The 19,965-nt window shown below is 41.1% G+C and overlaps 2 protein-coding genes across 4 annotated transcripts in view; one reads left to right on the forward strand and one right to left on the reverse strand.

Annotated features, from left to right (window-relative positions):
- Positions 1 to 9,858, forward strand: part of syt7a (synaptotagmin VIIa) — a 111,389-nt gene extending 101,531 nt beyond the window's left edge. For 2 of the 3 annotated variants that reach the window (XM_086073744.1, XM_086073748.1), the window contains one exon: positions 8,699 to 9,858. The gene's annotated coding sequence lies outside the window, so the exon portion shown is untranslated. The remainder of the gene's footprint in view (positions 1 to 8,698) is intronic. The other variant, XM_086073746.1, reaches the window with a different exon arrangement.
- A 7,510-nt stretch (positions 9,859 to 17,368) lies between these two features.
- lrrc10b (leucine rich repeat containing 10B) lies at positions 17,369 to 19,751 on the reverse strand. The gene has a single exon (XM_086074040.1). It carries the CDS (start codon positions 19,107 to 19,109, stop codon positions 17,988 to 17,990), a length of 1,122 nt encoding a protein of 373 aa, XP_085930166.1. The 5' UTR covers positions 19,110 to 19,751; the 3' UTR covers positions 17,369 to 17,987.
- Positions 19,752 to 19,965: the final 214 nt, after the last annotated feature.

A 19,965-nucleotide genomic window follows, 5' to 3' on the forward strand; every position in this document is an offset into this window, starting at 1 on the left:
CGCTACGTGTATTTGTCGTAAATTTCTGAGTTATTTTCTCGCAAATTTGCCACTTTATAAAGTGTTAAAATTTGCCACTGTACAAAGTGGCAAATTTGCAGGGGTTTTTTCTCTGAATATTGTCCCCGTCCTCTAAAAAATATATATATTTATACGTGGCCCTAATACGCCGTCGTAACAAAGTTTAAGAATTAATTATTCAATCTGAGGTTTGGTAAAGAGCCCTTAGTTTCCTAAATCTGCTCGAAATGCATGGCCGAGGTCGATCACAATGTATCTCACCGGGCATCCTCCAATGATATCGTACGTTGTACGCTATATGTCCCATTAAACAAAAAAAAACAGGCCCCAATAATAAGGTAATAAGCTAGGTCAGCAACATGTTTTCCCTTTTGTCTTATAAACACACCAAGCGGCTTCAACTATCTAATGAGGTCCCAATTTTTTCCTTTAGTCATGAAAATGATTCAGTGCAACAAATTAGGTGAGACTCCCAGCGTTAACTTTGCTTAGCTTTTGTGCTATGGCTAACAAATAGCCAGTTTATCCCTCTTTTCTTATTGTGCAATGCAAGTTTTCGGATGCGGCGTCCCACTTCTTTGGAAAGGTGGCAGCTGTCCTGCCCTGCTGCCGTTGCGCAATATTAAATCAAAGCCGCGCTGGGCCGAGCGTGTGGATTTGAAATGAGGCGTGAACGTGCAGATACTATTTTGCCGAATCAGCTCGCTGATATTGTTCTGGGTCGCACCTTTGAGCAGGCAGACTCGGCCTCCGCCCCCCCCCCCCCTCCCCAAACTCACCTTTTGACTAGTTTGAAGCATTTGTTCAAAACCAGTGTGACTTCTCCCAATCAGGGTTCAAGCGAGCGTTATTTGAATTGTAACAATAATGAGAGACATTTTTTTTTCTTCTTTTTTGTTCACATTTGATTGTTGGTCAGTATGTGTGTGCGTTGGTGTTCTTGTGTTGGGTTTCTTCCTTTTACAAACGTGATAAGAAAATCCTTCCGTTTTGGAGAACTTTATGTAAATATCGTTGGTGGAAATGAACATGTGTTGTACGCGTTTTCCTTTGTCACTTGAAATGACGAAGAAAACGCGTTTATGATAACAGTGGTGATGTTGACGATGCCGATTATAACCGCCCTTCTTGAATAAGGGCTTTTGATGTCCGCTGTATTTTTGTGGGAGGGGGGTCATGCACTTGGAGGAGGGAAGAGGGAAGGAGTGCTTACCTGATGCATCCCCGGGCCCCGCTCGTAGCAACACCGACCACGTGGCTTCGCTCCTGCAAATCAAATATGGGAGGAGCCTGAGTCAGGAATGCACTCAGATATGTCTTTTTTTTATGAGAAGCATCGAAAGGCAGTCACTCTGCTCCCCGTCCGTCTCTTTGGCGACGCCTCACCGTGTCGTCTTATGGGCTTTAGGATTTACTGTAATGCCATTGTGCTAGACAGGATTGACCCTGCGCTCACGCGGATGATGCCAGAGCGCATTTGGAGGCGGGCATTTCGCAGCCAGAGGCCAGAAGAGGGCGAGAAGAGTCTGGCCCTGAGGACTGCGCGTATTCTCTCTTCAAGCACAACCGACGCCGCAAAAGAGACTCGGTCGGCTCTTGCGGGGTGAGATCCAGTCGTCTTCAAATTTTGCGTGTTGCATCTAAACATATTTAAGGCGGAGAGTTGGTGAAAGCTTTTTGGTTATTGTGGCGCGCTGTTGCCGTGGCGACGCGCCGTTCGCAAAGAACAATGATGCTGTTTTTGAGGGTCTAAACCTCGGCGAAAAATTCATGAAACTTTGTGCACACATAAGACCTGACAAAAACATTTATAATTTAGCAATTTCTTAAAAATAGCTCAATGAAATTCTCAACTTATCATATATATATATATATATATATATAAGGGGTGTTAGAAAAATCGATTCGGCAATATATTTAAATATTACGGCGCACAATTCTCGAATCGATTTTTTTAAGTCAATTTTTTATGGGGATATTCAACAAAACGTCTTACTTAGGGTTAGGATTCACACATTAAGCATAGAAGAATGTTATATTAATGGAACATTAAGCCTTAATATTTGATTCCAGCGCTGTTCAAACATGAAACAGACTGCAACCTGAATTTTCAGATAAATAAATCTATTTTCATACAAATCTTACAATGTACACGTTTACTGATTAGTATTTTCTAAATTTGAGTATTTAAAAAATCGCAATAAGCAATTTAGAGACCCGTATCGGGATTAATCGGTATCGAATGGAATCGTGACCTATGAATCGTGATACAAATCGAATCGCCAGGTACTAGGCAATTCACACCCCTAATATATATATATATATATATATATATATATATATATATATATATATATATATATATATATATGTTTTTAAATGCCAGAAGCCGGTGGTTTTTAGGTTGGCATTTGCCATTTTTATTATTGTTGTAGCCGATAACTTTAAAACGAATAAGGTCAAGGATTGGGAATATCTTCCATCTCAGAAGAAAAAAGGAAAAGTTTGTTTCAGAATGGCGGTAAATGTGAAAAGTCATCAGAAAGTAAAGCTGAAAAAAAGTTCAACTTTATTCTCCCATTCGCATGCAGTATTTTTTTGTGTGCGAACATTTTTAATAATTTCAACAGAATAGATTATTTTGTATCTTTAGGGTTGCACTGAATCCAAAATGGATTCCACAAAGCTGTGTGCCGTAACTGAAAAGCAAATGTACAATCTGGCTCAAGTTATTTTCCATCCCTCTCGATGGCAACTGTTAATGCAGGTATGGTTTCGCATTTCATATTTCAGACTGGCCTCACCACAAAAGTTACTCCGGCAGCCTGCAGGAAGGACAGTAGATTCACTTGCGCCTCCATTTGTAATGCCATCCCATATCGGGCGTCCCGAGGGCTGGGGGGGGGTCAGACAACACACATTTATCGATGATCTAAAAATAATCTTTTACTCCTACGAGTGTTTTGCTCTCTCTGCTGGTCGAAGTAATTTGGCTGCACTTTGAGCAACTTGGATTGTCTAACATCGCGTTTGATTTTGGGGTGGGGTGGGGGGGGGGGATATGCCCTGTGAAAAATCGGACTTACCCGGGATTCGTTTGGGATGTTGCGGCGAGCACTTCTGCTTCTTCACCTCCTCTCAGAACTTTCCGTGACTCACCTCCTCAACAAAGAGTGCTCAAGCTTAAATACACACAATTGTGATGTGTACAATCTAATTCCATGTATTTACTTATTTATTTATTTCTGTATTTTTGCCAACTTTGTAAAGTGTATAAATATCTATAAATATATGAACAAGACGGTACTGTATAGATTTTAGCTGCCTGGTAAGGTTCCTAGTATATACTTGGTAGACTAAAAGAAGCGTCGAGCTGTCCAAAAGCCGGTTACTGACATTCTCGCAGTAACTCGCTGCCACTGGCGCTTTTTATATCCTAAGTTTGAGTTCTGCTTTATTTTTTTATTCTCACCAGTGGGAGCCAAAGTGTGTTGTTGTCAATTTTGCCTCATCGTTTGTTCTTCTGTTGTTGGTCCCCCCCCCCCCTTTTTTTATTTTTATTTTTTTTACAAGACACAGCGAGGTTCTGGCAGCCAGGAGAGTGCAATGGAACGCAGACTTTGACCCATTGCATTCATGCGTGTGCGTGTGTGTGTGTGTGTGTGTGTGTGTGTCAGTCCACGCTCGTGCACGTGCTCTCTGTGCAAAAGCTCCCCTCCCCTCGGATGTGACCCGGTGTGTGTTCAGGTGCAGGATGACCGTTTTGGCTGAAGCTGGCAGTCGCCCCTCCCCATGACCACTCAACTCCTTCATTACAAAGCTTTATTTTAATCCTCCGCCAAGTATAGATTTCCACTTCCGCCACTCGATTGTTCATTTACTCTCCCATTCAGACGGTAATGCATACACCTCCAGAGTCTAATTTACCAGTAATCCATGCTCCCTAATCTATCTGGGATTCTGTGTCCATTAGCGGCTCTTATTCCTTGCCTTATTTTATTTATTTATTTAATTATTTATTTATTTTTGGGCAGAGCTCTGTGGACCAGACAGTGATCAAGCGCACAAAAAAAGTAAAAGTGTTATAAAAGAGAGGCAGAGGAGCTAGCGTGGCTTAAGTCAGGTCGGTCACATTCATGTACAGTTTAGCTAACACGTGCTAACAACTTAAAAACGATATACAGTTGGTAATATAATAATATAATAACTTACAAAATGAGACTTCCATTTGAAAGTCGGAAGAGTTCAAAGCAGTTTAAAGCCCCTGTAAAGTTCATTTAAATATTTGTGGAGTTTAACTGGTTTTCCACATTTCAGTTTCCTAATTAGTTTTATTATTATTTTTTTTTTTTTTACTACTGACACACTTGGCTACATTATATTGGCTATATTGGCTACAGAAAGAACTTAAGCACCGACGTGGTGGTGTTTTTATCCAATTGCAAGTTACTTCATGGTTTTTACAAGGCCCAAGCTTGTTAGCGCGCAAGCTAGCTGCTGGCGTCAAATGTCCTGCGGTAGCTTGCTGGATTCCAGATATGACTTTAAATGGATATATTTTCACATCTTAAACGTGTGAGAATGTGAAAGGGGGGGGGGGGGGGGTAGAGAAAGATAGTAGATGAGGTAATTTCCATTTTTCAGCAGGATGTGGTTTTCTCACATTCTGCGGACGGCAGCGAAAACGGCTTGGTAAGATTGAAGAGTGATTTCAAAGCCTCATTTTATATACGGGCTGATTTAAAAATAATAATAATAACATTTAGCCATTCAAATTTGACAGGGTTGTCAACATCACTCTTCTCTGTGGTGTGTAAGATTTAGAATGTTTTTTTTTTCACTTTACAGGGGATTTGACAGGATACATATTATTATAAATTGGGCAGCACATTAACTACAACTTGAATTAGCTAGTCAAGTCATTTTCGCTTTTTTTTTTCTATTTTTAATGCCGTCAGTAACTTATTTATTACAATAATCCCTTGTTGTAAATTGGTAGGCAACCCCATAAATTAGTGTCCTGATGAGATTTTGTGCTTTGATTCAAAATGCAAACCGAAATAGATTTAGAATGCTTTTTTGTGGTAATTTCATTCGCTATAACCTGCATTAGGTTTATTTTCATCATTTTAAGTATACCATTTAACTTTTTCATGGCTAGTACCTGAAAATACAGTACACATGTACCTAAAAGATGGGCACATTACATCCATTTATATTGTCAAGAATCTTGTATTTAAAAAAAATTAATAAAAAATGCATTAATTTAGCTGTTTATGTCTTTTGATTGGTCAATTGATTTATATCCAACGAAACTATGATTAAAATCAACAATTTTACATGCAAGTTAAAACATTTTAATGTATTTTATTGAGCGTAGTTAATCGTGACATAATTACAAAAACACAATAAAATAATTGAAAAAGAATTATTACTATTACTATTATCATTACAGAACTTTGCACATTAACACAATTTTCTTCTTTTTTTCCCCCTTTTAAACCTCACCCATGAATGACCAGGCCTATCTGTCCATTTTGGCAACAAATATACATTCTCATAAGTGTTCATGCTTTTCAACGGAGGGCAGCTGTCAGCACGGCAAATTTCAAATCAAGCGCAGGCCTGCTCGGCGCCTCGTTTGTAGCGAGAGAACTGTGAACAGCCTTAATTAAAAGGTGGGACCCGCTTGCGAGTGGGCTTCTTGTTGTGGACCATTACTACCCCCTCCCTTGCACACTCTAAATTTATAACTAAGTGCTCTGACGTGTTGCTTGGTTGCTCTGTGCATAAGTGTGTTGTGCTTCTGTTGACGTCCCCCGTGTTAGCGTAGCGTCGGGTTGTTACCGGGCGTCCCGGCGCAGACGTCCTCGGCCTCTTGAGTCAGCCATTTCCGCACAAGCCATGATTAGAATAACAAGGAGATGCTTGGTTAATGTCACCCTTACGCCGCCTCTGCTGCTTCTCACCTGCCGTCAAGCCGACCTGGCTTGTGAAACGCAAACCGCCGAGGAAGGCTCGGCGGCGGGCGGAAGAGCCCAAGTGAGGCAGCAGTAGTGTTTCATCAAGGATCAAGAGGTCACATTGAGGGCGTCTGAAGGTCACGGCCGGTAGCACTTTGGTTTGGCGTTCCATGTTTTTTTTCTTCAGCCTCTCCTGTTTTTTGGCCGAGCGGACTGTGATCTTACTGGTGGTCGTTGTTCTCCTCCCGTCAATGTTAGCGTGTGATGGACGGAGCCATGGAGCTGAGCTCTGATTTTGTTCCATATTAAAGAATCATTTTTACTACATAATTCATCGGCTTTCTCAATGATTATGATTGATGAGTCGTTTTTTTGAAAACAAACATCAAGAGGGCTTCTGCTAATTATTGTCACGGATGAATTATGCATTTATCACATGTTGCTTATTGTGACCAGTTGAATGGCCGCATATAAACTTGATGCTAAAGTAGAATCTCATGAAAGTGAAGAGCGGGAATTGAACTACTAATCTTGCTTACTCGTAATACTCAGGCTGGAGTTTTTGACTTTTCCATTAATGGGTCCTATAAGCTGCACAAAAAAAGTAATCTTAGCTAGAGGTCAAGCAAAAAGGACTGAAGTACTGTGGTTGCACAAGTGTACACACCCTCTTATCAGTTGTGGCCACCTTTAGAATAAACCAATCACATTCAAACTCATAACAAATGGGGGCAACACACACCTGCCATCATTTTTATTGTCTGCGATTAACCTTAAATACATTTGAGATGTTTTAGTAATCTTCTCCTGGCATGCATTTTGATTAATAGCTAAATAAATACTGACTTTGCTCATAATTCCTTCCAATTTGTCCAAGGCCCCAAAGAAAACAGCCATGCTGCCACTATCATGATTCCGGTAAAAAAAAATATATATATTTTGGGCATCATTAATGAGACTTTGAACGATGAAGTCCAGATGTGAGCCTTTCTTGGTCAAAGAATTCAATAAGGTCAGTATATGTTGAAACCGTGGGCAGGATTTTATTTTGAATTTAACTTAAAATTGCACATTTTAATCAAACATAGGCTCCAAGCAGCCCAAAATGTATTTTCTACAGAAATACAACAACTACGTATTCAAATAAATACGCAAATGTCTCATGAGCACTGAGTTAGGGATGTGGCTTCAAAGTAGGGTTAAGGTTTCAAATTAGGGTTAGTATTCCAAGGTAGAATTTTAAAGTAGATTAGGGCTTCAAAGTAGTGTTAAAAATTATTGACGCCTTGACAGGCACGTTGAACATGTAAGAATTGAAAATATGATATATGTTTTCAAAAACAATTTTTTACTATAGGCCTATGTAGGGGAGACCGAGGCTAGTTGTATCACTTTTTATGCTTTTATATATTTCTTGGAATTAATGCATCATATATATGCAAAATGTATATCAGATGAAAGACCAAAGTCTTAGGTATATTTTTTGTATTCATGTCATTTCCATACGTTGTGTCAGTGCAGAGTTATAAGCCATCGAATAGAGGGTGTGAACATGTGACATCCTGCCCCACCAATGGGTAAGTTGTCACACTATATGGGGTCAGATGTCACACTGGATTTTGCCACTAATAAAACAAGGACAAAATTATCGTTGTTCTCCTGTAAATTGTTTATCATCGATCTTGAAAATTTAACATAGTCATTAAGCAAACTTTAACATAAAATATTGTGAAATAGATTAAAGTCGTTAGGAACTGCTGGCATGTAGGTCATGGCTCTCAGCCTCAAATGCCTGTTTTGCTTCCTCTAAACTGGAAATTTGAGATTAAATTGAATTTCAAAAAATAAAGCATCTCGGTTTATGGATGGATGGATGGTTCACCATGAAACTTAAACCAGTCCTGACGTGGGCATACTGTAGTTCCAACAACTGGAAAATACATTTTTAAACAATGAAACAAAACCTAGCAAACTAATTTCCTCATTCTTCAGACTCATCATCTGAAGAACAATTCATATATATATATAAACCGAGTTGCCAGAGGTGCATTTTTCACTGGCCCATTCTTTGCATATGTGACAACAAACCCCAAATTGACTGAGACAAGTTGCCCCAAACTACCATGTTGGCTAATACTTGCTCCAGTTTAAAGTTAGTTTACAACAGAGCAGTGACAAGATGCCCGAATCTCTCCTCTAACGAGTCCACATGATTTGCTGCTAGAATTTGTTTATGTACAACACCTGTTTCAAAATATACGAAGTTGAAAATTTGTACTTTGGTTTGTGCAAAACGGATAACTGGCACTCATCTCAGCTCACAATGTGCTATTCTTTTCTCAGACAGTACACAACCCCTGACCATTTATACGAAGAAAACTAGTATTCCACTTTTTTGTTACACCCTCTGGTGGAGAAGAAAAATTGCAATGTGACAACTTACCCCGTGCGACAACCAGCCCAGGTCTCCCCTATAGGCTAATATTGTTCTTAACTTTTCTAAAAGTGGGTCACCACTCTGTAGAGCTACTTGAGTTAAGATAAAACCCCAAATGCTCAAAAGCAAGAATTTCTGCTAACCAATGCTCATGATGTTGTTTTAAAATCTTTCATACATTTTTCATGTGCTTTTGTGCAAAAGTGTAAAACTACAGTAAATGAGCTCACAGCGAGGCCCCCGTCCGTGTTAATTTGTCCCCTCTCCATTCCATCAGCGGCAGAAATATGGCGGTGTATTGGACTCCGAGCTGTCTGTTCCAGATTGGCCAATTAAGAGGAGAAGTCCAAATGAAGCAGGAAGGAAATAAGAACATCGGCGCAGTGAGGCAGGAGGGAAGGTGCCACAGACGGACGACTTTGTCTTCTTCTGTCTCTCCGACTTTAATCATGGGTCGCATATTACAGCTTGTGCGGACACCGCGAGAAGGAGCGATCACAGTCGAGCCGAGACACAAGGCGGGCTTAGCGGCCGGGACCCGAGCTTTGGGCCCTCCCCGAACCGCGACAGACAGACGGCCGCAGGCGAGCCAAGCTCAGCTACTCAACAGGAAAGCCTCGCTTGCGTCACCTTTGTCTATTTTTAGGAAGCGCCGCACCAACCGTTTCTCATCTTCAATGCCATCTCATTAAAAGGCAAACGGTTGCACCCTCACCTAAACCGGATGTGAAGGTTTTTACAGTCTAGTATTTTGGCATCATATTTTTCAGGACAATAATCTAATTATGATCCCCCAAAGGCGTGAAAAATATATATTTTGAAAAGAACTGTGAGAAAAAAAAAATCCACAAATATAATATGCAAATCTGCAGGTGCCGAATTGCAGGTGTGCGGGGTTCGACTAGACATGAGTAACATCACCTCAGTGGACCTCAACCATGGTCCTTTTTCATGTCTCCCACAGTCAACACAGGTGATGATCATTATCAGTCTTCTCCAGATCTTGCCGATTAGCTGATCACATGAATCACCTGTGTTGGCTGTGGGAGACATGGAAAACGGGCTGGATAGTGGTCCCAGAGGACCGGGGTTGAGGACCACTGACCGAGAGGGAGCATATACTGTATACCAGGGTTCACCAATTCCGGTCCTTGAGGTCTGGAGTCTTGCAGGTTTTAGATGTTTCTGCCTACTTTGTATCAGGTGTGTTGGTAGGCGGAAACATCTATAACCTGCATGACTCCTGACCTCGAGGACTGGAATTGGTGAACCCTGCTGTATACTGTAACAATAAAGGATCTAAAAATGGAACCATGAGGCACACCACGTTATTTAACTCGTTCACTGCCATTAACGGCTATAGACGTCAACAATTCATTTGAACTATTTCTATTTAACATTTTTTATGGAATTTGGAAACCTAGGATTTTTTATTTATTGTACATTTAGAACAGATATCAAATTTGTGATTAATCGTGAGTTAACTATTAAAGGCATGAGATTAATTACGACGCCTGAAACGATTAAAAAAATATATATTAAAAATTAGGGGCGTCAGGTAATTAAATTTTTTAATCGTAATTAATCGCATGACTTCACTAGTTAACTCACGATTAGTCACAAATTTGATATCTGTTCTAAATGTACAATAAATAAAAAATCAAAGTTTGCATACTGTTGTTAACAAAAGTGGAAAAAGATGTTAAACTAATAGAAAAAGTTCAAATTAATTTTTGACGTCTATAGCCGTCAATGGCAGTGAATGAGTTAATAGACTTTTGGAGGAGCATGTATAGAAATTTACCATGAACCTTTAAAGAAAAGAAAAAAGAACATTTGGCATGATTTCAAAGTAGGATTTTAAACTAAGCAGTTTAAAAGTTTGTTGCAGTTGACTTCTGCAGTGTTGCTGATCTCCCTCAACCGACATTTCGCGCTGCATCATAACCAAAACTGGCGACCGCTCAGCCTGTTTGTGTTCATCCATGGACAATCCCATGCTGGCCTGGTGACAACTGCAGCGCCGATGCGCCTTTAACTGCGACCAAAATCACCTCCAGTCAAATGCCACGTCTGCAAAAGAGATCATTAGAAATATGAAATATGCCAGCGATATGCGCATTGTGTGCAAGAGAAAAGAAGCAGGAAATGAGACTGTCACTTTCAATGACGCAGGCGTTTCCCTCAAGTTATTTTTGCGGCCGAAGATAATGAAGCGCTCCAGACTTGGCATGACAGCATGTCAAGCTAAAAAAAAATAAAAAAATAAAAAAACTGCACTGAAAAGCAACAGCTTGGTAAAGATAGGCCCTGCAGACTGGCAGCCTTGGACAGATGGGAGGGAGGAAGGCGAGCAAAAAAGTGGCGTGACAGAGGTGAGGGTGCAGCGCGAGACAGGGAAAAGAAAAGAAAAGTAAAAAGAGAGAGATGACAATTAAAGTCGAGATGCGCAAATAGTTTGATTGTCAGTGTCGCGTTTACTGATGCACTAATCCAAAAGGCGAGCTGTCATGGAGGGGGAGGGGCCAGATTCTGTCAAAAACGTAGCGTGAGCAATAAAAGATTAAACATCTCAATGCTTAATAGTTTGACGACTCTTTTACTTGGCTGAGTTAATTTCAAGGGGGGGTGGTGGGGGGGGGGGCACACAAGGGAATTAGATTGTCTGAAAAACCACACAGATATTCAGCTCAGGCTGTTCCGTCTTTTTATTTTTAAATACACCAGAGGGTGTCTGAGATACATGTAGATGTATCGTACACAGATGGCGAGTGTGGACATTTTCTTCCAATTAGCATTCTGCTCGACGTTTTTATCAAGATGTCAATGCAAATTTCAAACCATCCATCATTTTATAACCTCCATTTTACAGTCCGAGGCCAGTGTGGCGTCATACTGCCACCCAGTGGCCGAAAGATAAATTGAGGGTTACCTCATTGTTAAATGCATAGAGAACAACAATAGCAGGAGAAGAAACCAAATGATAATATTTACTAGCATGTTTAGATTGTCAGCACATTTCCTATACCGGGTAGCCGCCAAAAAACCAAATGAGTAGTCCGCAGGCCTGTTCTACAAATAATGCTTATCAGTAATGGAACATTGTGATTTCCAAGGAATGTCTTATAAGGGATCATTTGAAAATATAAGAACTTATTTTACTTACTTTCTTGCAAATTTTGTGAGAAAATGTTGACAAGGTTTGTACTTTATAATGAGAAACTGTCGTGGTGCAGCTGAATGTAATTCTTAATTTAAAAAAAATAACTAATTAAAAGGTATTTAAGCAAATGTGTCACTTTAGAATTGTATAAATAGTACCCGTTCATATTAATCAATACCCAAGAAGTAACTGTCATGAGATCCATCACTTGACCACAATGATCAACTTTTGTTTTAATTTGAATTTGTAGAGAGGTGAAAATGTAACAATATGCAAATGATCTCACCGGATTATCATCTGGTGTTAGCACTCTTTAGTGACGTAGGCGATCTGGATTCAATTCAAGAAAGTTGTTTCCAAAAGCTCTTCCGCACTCATTTAATAAAAGATTCACATCAGTGTCGACTGCAAACCCCATTTCTGACAACTTCCAGTTGAGTCGCGTTTCCATTAAATCTCAAAGAAAAAGCGTCCAGACCATGTTTGCCTTTTTTATTTGTGCTTACAGTGCCGGCCGGTTTGCCCTGAGGATTTTCTCATCCGTCAGCGTATCCAATGACGTTTCCATTACTGTACGGTCTCGCGTGGCTGAGCAGGAGCGGACGGTCGTGATGACCGAGGGGCTGTGACTGACCACCAACAACCCTCATGATCTTCTTCTTATGGGGCGAGAATGTGATGGTTCGCAGGGCGAAGACGGGAGGGATATTATCTCGGTGACAGGGAGCACGGCGGTTGGCTACACGGGTGGTTCGACTGCTACTATTAACTCATTCACTGCCATTGACAGCAATAGACGTCAAAAATTAATTTGAATTATTTATATTAGTTTAAAAAAAATCCATTTTTGTTAACAAGCGTATGAAAGCCTAGCTTTTTTTTTCACATTTAGAACAGATATAAAATTTGTGATTAATCGTGAGTTAACTAGTGAAGTCATGCGATTAATTACGATTACAAATTTTAATTGCCTGATGCCTCTCATTTTTAATAACCTTTTCTTTTCTTTTTTTTTCTTTAAATTTTTAATAATCTTTTTTTTTTTAAAGAAAATATTATTACAAATTAAGGGCGTCAGGCGATTTTTTTTTTTAATCGTAATTAAATCGCATGACTTCACTAGTTAACTCACGATTAATCACACATTTTATATCTGTTCTAATACAAAAAAAATTGAATCCAGGTTTTCATACTCTTGTTAAGAAAAGTGGGAAAAAATGTTAAACTCATAGAAATAGCTCAAATACATTTTTTGACGTCTATAGCCGTCAATGGCAATGAATGAGTTAATACGGGTGCTTGGGAAATTGGGACGGTGCCTCACTGAATATGAACCATTGAAAGCTAAAGAGGGAGTCAACTTAATCCTTTGACAACAGTTGCATACATTTAAAAGTTCAAGTTTCACACAGCTGTAGAAAACCTCCCTGGATGTGGCCACGAGAGGAAAATTGAAGACAAATTGAAAAGATAGATAATTAAGCGCCCACAACTTCCAAAGAGATTAGAGGTGAACTGCAAGGTGGTTTCGCAAGTGGATTTAATCAGACAGCTGAAAAACACTCCACTTACAGCAACTCATAAAAAAGACATTGGAAGTCAACAAAAGGCTTTGAGGAATTATTCTCAAGACAGACACAAAAAAATGAACACTTTTCTGACTGAAACAAGGAGGAGACATGCTATGTTCTGGGGCTGCTTTGCTACATCCACCATTGGATGTCTTAAACGTGTGCAACATACAACGAAAACCTAAGAATGGAAACAGAAAAAAAATCTGGGGGAAAAAGTAATGAATTATTATTATTATTATTACTACTATTCATTATTTTAAAAAGTAAACAGAAAATAAGGCGCTGTGGAATAACAATAGCAACAGAAATAACAAATCGACCCTAATGCTGCATTCGAGGAAGGTGGGAAGTCGGATACATCCCACTTGGATTCACCCAGTTCCAAACTCAAAGCATTTGAGGAAAGTGTAAACAACAAAGATGGCTGAATCCGTAAATATTTATTGTTCTGCTTAACACAGTCAGTCGAAATTATGTTATGTAAAGTTACTTTTCGAGTGACGTCAAATATAAACCGGGGGATGAAGTCTGGGTTCATTTTTTTTTTCTCGACTTTGCATCTCAGATTTCCGAGTTCAAATGGGTGTTCCCGTGCATACTTCCTGGTATGAAGTCAGAAAAATCAGACGTCCCACTGTCCTCGAATGCAGCATTAATACCGAAAACTAATGAGACAACGAGGCACACCTGGACAAAACACGAGTAATTGGAGTGAGCTCATTGGTTGACACAGGGGACCAGGCCCAACGAGAACATGTGGAAACAAAAACCTAATGAGCAAGATATGAAAAAAGGAAACGGGGAAAACAGGAAACAAAACTCAATCTAAGTCAACACAACAAAGATAATGACATACAAAACAAGTGTAAATATGGCAACAAACTAGGAAGTAGCTTCTTTTCTTACTTTTGTAGAAGTTTAGCCAAAGCCAACTCTCTACAGAGACCTATTTTGTCAGTCGATTTTCAGTCACATCATCATGTTGGTGAAATAGCACATCTCTGTCGAGACTAGTCTCTTACAGTGGAAAGTGAGCGAGACACTTGCTGGTGTTCACTGACCTACATAGGACGAGTCAGAGTAAACAAAAACGCGAAATATTGCGAGGGGGTGCGACACAGATTCCCACAGACGTCTGTGGCGTGTCGCCCCCCCCTCCCACCCCCAACACACACACACACACACACACACACACACACACACCCACACCCCACCCGGCGTTGAACTCAGACTGAAGCCACACCCACTTTCTTGAAAGGCAGAAAGTGGGTCTGGCAAAATCACGTTTTTACCGCAACAACGACATAAGTCATTACTGTCTCTCTTCGACGAGCCTTGTTGAATTTACTTACTCCACCGCTACTGTTTACGACTTGGCTTTCCCACGTCACTTTTTTTGACGTCACGTCCGCTCTTTGCTGATTGGTTCTTTCCAATGTCTGTTTGGTCAGGTTAGCCCCACCTCAGAAATGCGCTTCATAGCATATATATATATATATTATTTATTTATATATATATATATATATATGTATGCAGCTACTGTGTGTTAGTATATCACTCGTGTCAGATGGCAAGACCAAAAGACTAAAAACATATATTTTGGTCTCCTTTTGAAATTAAGCAAACCGTAGGAGTGGCGTAAGCTCAGGTGGTTAGAGTGGCAGTCTCCCAAGCTGAAGCTCATGAGTTCGTTCCTGTGTAACATTTTTTTAAAATTAATAAACTAGTCAAATTTTGTCAAAATCTCTCCTTGCAAAATGTACTTAGAATTTCTGAGTAAAAATTGTATATAGTTTTTTTTTTTCGTGGGATATAGGCAAATTCTGAGTAAAAAATAAAATAAATAAATACAATTTACTCCTCCAAATGTAAATTTTACTCTGCTTAGACTCTGTTAAGAGTAAAATGTATTGTACATGAAAAATAATAAAGGTATCAAGTTAATTATAGACACAATATTAAGTTTGTATTGCCGAAAATGGGTAAATGAGTCAAATATCCCTTTAAAATTTTTCTTGCAGTGTAAAACAAAACAACTCCTTCCTTACACCCAAAAAAAATTACATATTATTTCTGAATATTTAGTGACAATATGGTGCCACGGTGTACTGTACCACGCCTTGCACCCAAAATCAGCGGCTCAGGCTCACACCAGACTCTAACGAGGACAAGCAAGCAAGCGATATAGGAAAAGGATGCACAGTGAAAATGAAAAATGAATTTGGTTGCATCTCCACATTTAATGCATGCCCCTTTCATGTGTGAATCTTGTGTTCCCGGGATGATAAATATTCCAGCAAAGCAATCATCGGATTGAGTGTGCTGGGCAACACCAGCAGCGACGACAGACAGACACATGAGAGTACGCGGCAGCATGAATATTTCAGCGCCTGGATGAATATTTCACTCTTTCAATGAGAGGGGAAAAAAAAGATGTGAGGATTGCGTTACGCTGAGAGCCCTCCATGAATAATGACTGCGAGGATGAGAGGAGGACATGTTCACGTTCGGAGACGCAGAGGTGCGAAAAAAGAAGTATACAAAGCTGATGATGGACCGGAGGCCGTGACCTACAAGGAGGTGCAGCCTAGTCAGGAAAATTTAGAATGGGCTGCTTGTTGCTTCCTGTTTGAAGGCGTCCGACATGTGGACTTACCTTATATGGTGAATCTGTTTTGCTGGGCCTCACGGCAGTGCTTACACGACGCCGACGCCGGGAAGGGGCTCGTGTGTTTAGCACGTCATAAATATTTTGTAGCTCTAAATCCAATACGGACTTTTACACGGTCGCCTTGAGGTGTGCCGCTCGCTACATAAAACACACGCGGACCTCAATGAGTGTACACTGCCAGAAAGAAATACAGGACAGGCTAGGACAGTATTTTCCAACCTAATTGAGCCTTGGCACATTTTTTTGCATTAGAAAAATCACCTTCAGAGTAAGTCTTATTCTTTGGTATGAGCGGCAACAGGTGGATTCATTGGCTAATTGTACATTCTGCCATCTAGTGGACAAGCATAGCATTGTTCTTCCTGTCACAAATCCTGGCAGCGATAGATGAACCAAGATACATTATTTGTAGAGAATACACTGGTGACTTGAGATGGCAGGTTCATTCTTACATGACCCCGACGCGTATGTAAAATCATCTTTCCCCATTGACACGAATAGAAATGTTGTTAATTCGTTCTAACCTTCTCCCCAAATTTGTTATTAGTGTTTTTTTGCAAAGAGTTATGGCTGAACTGTTGTAAATGAAAGCCCTGTTTAAAATATCTTGTTAAGATGAATATTTAAGATATTGAATTAATGTTTTTGTACAGTCAATCTCTATAGTAATGCTACATTCGAGGTAAATGGGAAATCAGATTTTTCTGACTTTATACCAGGAAGTCGGGGGGGGGGGGGGGTCCCCGACTTCACTGACCGATTTCAATTGACAACACCATGGAGAGATAGACCAAGAATGGCTAAATATAATTTACAAGATTTTAAACAGATACTGTATTTTCCGGACTATAAATCGCTCCAGAGTATAAATTGCACAAGGCCAAAAATGCATTAAAAAAACATACATAAGTCGCACTGGAGTATAAGTCACATTAAGTATATATAGTATATTAAAGTATAAGTCTAGAGTGCCCTCTTGTGGCTGTCTGTGAAATTATAGTGCCCCGTAACTGAGCAGCATAATTCAGCCTAATAGGTACTGGATTTCGGGGGAACTATTTGTACCTTTATCTATAGGTTTAGTATAGTGCCATGGCAGGTAGCCACTTTTATTACATTTCCAAACCCAGCTACTTTGCATCAATAATCAATTACATTATTTTTGTTAAGAATGTCTCTGAATGTTTCCCTTAGCGTGGCTATAGCTCGTCTTGCCAGAACTGAAATCTTGTTTAACTTCTAGTTGTTGCTGCAACTATTGCACACAATCGCATCATTTTGATTGATTACTAATCATTTGACGAATTAATTATTATCCCGAGCACCAAAGTAGTGACAAGACATTTTACAAAAGCTACAGTGATGACACAACTAGTGGGCTTCCTGTATTAGAAATAATTGACAGTGATTTCCTCAGGTAGGCGCCAATTTTATAACGATACTAGGGGTGTGCCAAAAAATTGATTCTCATAAGAATCGTGATTATCATTTAATACGATTCAGAATCAATTTTAAATGTCCCAAAATCGATTTTATTTAAATTATTTTATACTGTCTTGCCTTTGTTTGTGTGTGCCTTTATTTGGAGCGCTGTTCGTGTTGTACCCGTTTTGGCCACTGCGGGGCAGTGTGGTTCCACGCGGTCTAATACACTGTTAAGTTGTAGCCACATTAGAGAGTAGAAGGAAAAAGTCCCGATCAAGTTATTCCAATAAAAGTTTTTTTTTAAAGTGTGGAGCCGTTCTTCTGAGTGAGAAAATTGCCGCGAGTAGCGCGCTAATTAGCATTAGCGAGTCAGACTGGAGTAGATCATTACAATTCCTTGCACATCTAAAGATTGAAGCAAAAATCATTGTCAATCAAATAATTCTGAATCAAAAATCGCCCCTTACACGGAAATCGATTCTGAATCGAATCGCAGGCCCAAAAATCGGAATCGAATCGAATCGTGAGACATTCAAAGATTCCCACCCCTAAACGGTACACGCGCACGTGTGCACAAACACACACAGTTCTGCTTTGCTTCACAGTAGCCTGAGATGAAACTCGTACTTTTATTTTCACCGCTCACGAGAAATGTAAAACTAGCAGTGTCAAAGTAAAGAGCCTTGCTGTACACCTGCCTGCAGATCCTCTCCATCTGGATGGAGGTTTGACCTCATGCCTCCACCTTGGTGTCCATATCCTCCTCATACTCGTAGTCTATGCAAGCCCTGTCGTACTCCAGCTCCTCTCCCTCGTACTCCAAGTCCTCGCAGATCAGCTCCTCCGTCTCATACTCAAACGCCTCCTCGTCGTACTCGAGGACCGTAGAGCCGGCCTCCTCCTCCTCCTCCTCGTCCTCGTCATCGGCGGCTCGTTTGGAGCTGTTTTTCAAAATGCCGTGAATGATGGGCTCCTCTCCCACCAGGGCCGCCTCCTCTTCCTCCTGGCGCTTCCTGTCCTTCCTGGCCTCTCGCTCCTCCAAGAACTCTGCAGCGCCTTCGCCGACCACCGTCACCTCCTCGCCCACTTTAGGAGGCTCCTTGACCGGATTGTGATCGTAGGAGAAGAGGCGAAGTGATGGGAGGCGCTTCAGGCTGGGGAACTCGGATATCTTGTTGCGGTCCAGGTCCAGGATCTCCAAGCCCTCCATGTTTAGGAGGACTTTGGGGAAGGTCTGGAAGCGATTCCCGTAGAGCCACAGACCCCTCAAAGAGTCCATGCGGCACAGGTCGGGAGGCAACGTCTTCAGGCGGTTGTCACCAATCTGCAGGGATTTGAGGTTGGGGAGTTCATACAGCTCTTTGGGAAACCACTGGAAGTAGTTGCTCTCCAGCCACAGGCAGCGGAGACTGCGCAGGTTCTTCAGCTCGGGCGGGAGCGTCATGAGGCGGTTGCTGCCCAGGTAGAGGCGACTGAGGTTAGCCAGCTGGCAGATGGCGAGGGGAACATCCTCCATTTTGTTGAAATCCAGCGCGAGGATCCGCAGACCTTGAACCTGGACGATGCCATCGGGAAGCCCGCGCAGGCTGTTCCCGCAAACGTAGAGCTTCTCCACATGCGTCAGTCCGCAAACACGGGCAGGTAAGCGCTTCAATTTGCGGTAGCTCAGGTCCAACACTGGATCGCCGCTCTCCAACAAGTCATCCACGCCCAGCGGAAGCTCTTCCTCCACTTCTGCCTCTTTTTTCTTCTTCTTCTTCTTCTTCTTCCGCACTATTTCCACCTCTTCGCCGTCTTTCTCCTCCTCCTCGTCCTCCTCCTCGTCTCCCTCGCCCTTCCCGGAGGAGTTGCCCATTTCGTCGGCCCCCGGACTCCGTGCTTGAGTCAGAGCGGAGTCATGTGATGTGATGACAGACCAACTTAGTAGCTGCTTTTGTTTTGAGCTTGCAAAAAAACATCGCCCCTCAGGCCAATTAGATGTCGCCACGCCACATTCGGCGAGGCGTCTCTTTGTGTCTTCATCTCGCACAATGCAGAGAAATACAAGTAGTAGTAGTAATAATAATAGTAGTAGTACTGAAGGTAGTCAAGCTCTAGTATATAAAACTCAAGTTTGAGTTGCCAGTCTTACACTCCTCTTTCTCAGTTGTTAATTTAACACACTTTTTAGGTCACATGATCGCCACTCCCTATTAAAACAGGTCAAAAGCACCACATTAGCACATTCAATTGTCGCCTACTGTTTAGCTTGCGGCTCCTCGCTTGCGTATGAGCCCAAAGAGCGATCAGCTCGGCGACCCGTGCTGGCAAAAAAAAAAAAAAACTTTAAGGAAGTTAATTCAGCTGCTCCACATTAGAACGAGGCCGAGGTCTGTCCAAAGGTCCGATCCACAAGCCGTTGCACTATTTAGCAACACCGCAAATCCGACTGCAAGCCTCGTCCTGATGTTGTCCGCTTGTTGCCATCAGTGAGGAGGTTCACATTCACAACTGCTGCCTCCCCCCTCTAACTCCCTCTTCCTTCCCTCTCCCCCACCGTGTAACCGGAACGGCTGGGCATCAAATCGCATTGTTAAGTGCATGAGTATGTGTACAAATAAGCTTCTTTAGAAAAAAAAACTTGCGATAGCTCATGCTAATTTTCTTTCTGTTTTTCAAAATAAAAACAAAAGTAAAAGTTAACACTAAAAAGCTAACTTCAAAACTAAGGT

Source organism: Leptonotus elevatus, chromosome 4, assembly GCF_054856555.1.
Source record: "Leptonotus elevatus isolate MCC_2025b chromosome 4, RoL_Lele_1.0, whole genome shotgun sequence".
Lineage (NCBI taxonomy): Eukaryota > Metazoa > Chordata > Actinopteri > Syngnathiformes > Syngnathidae > Leptonotus > Leptonotus elevatus.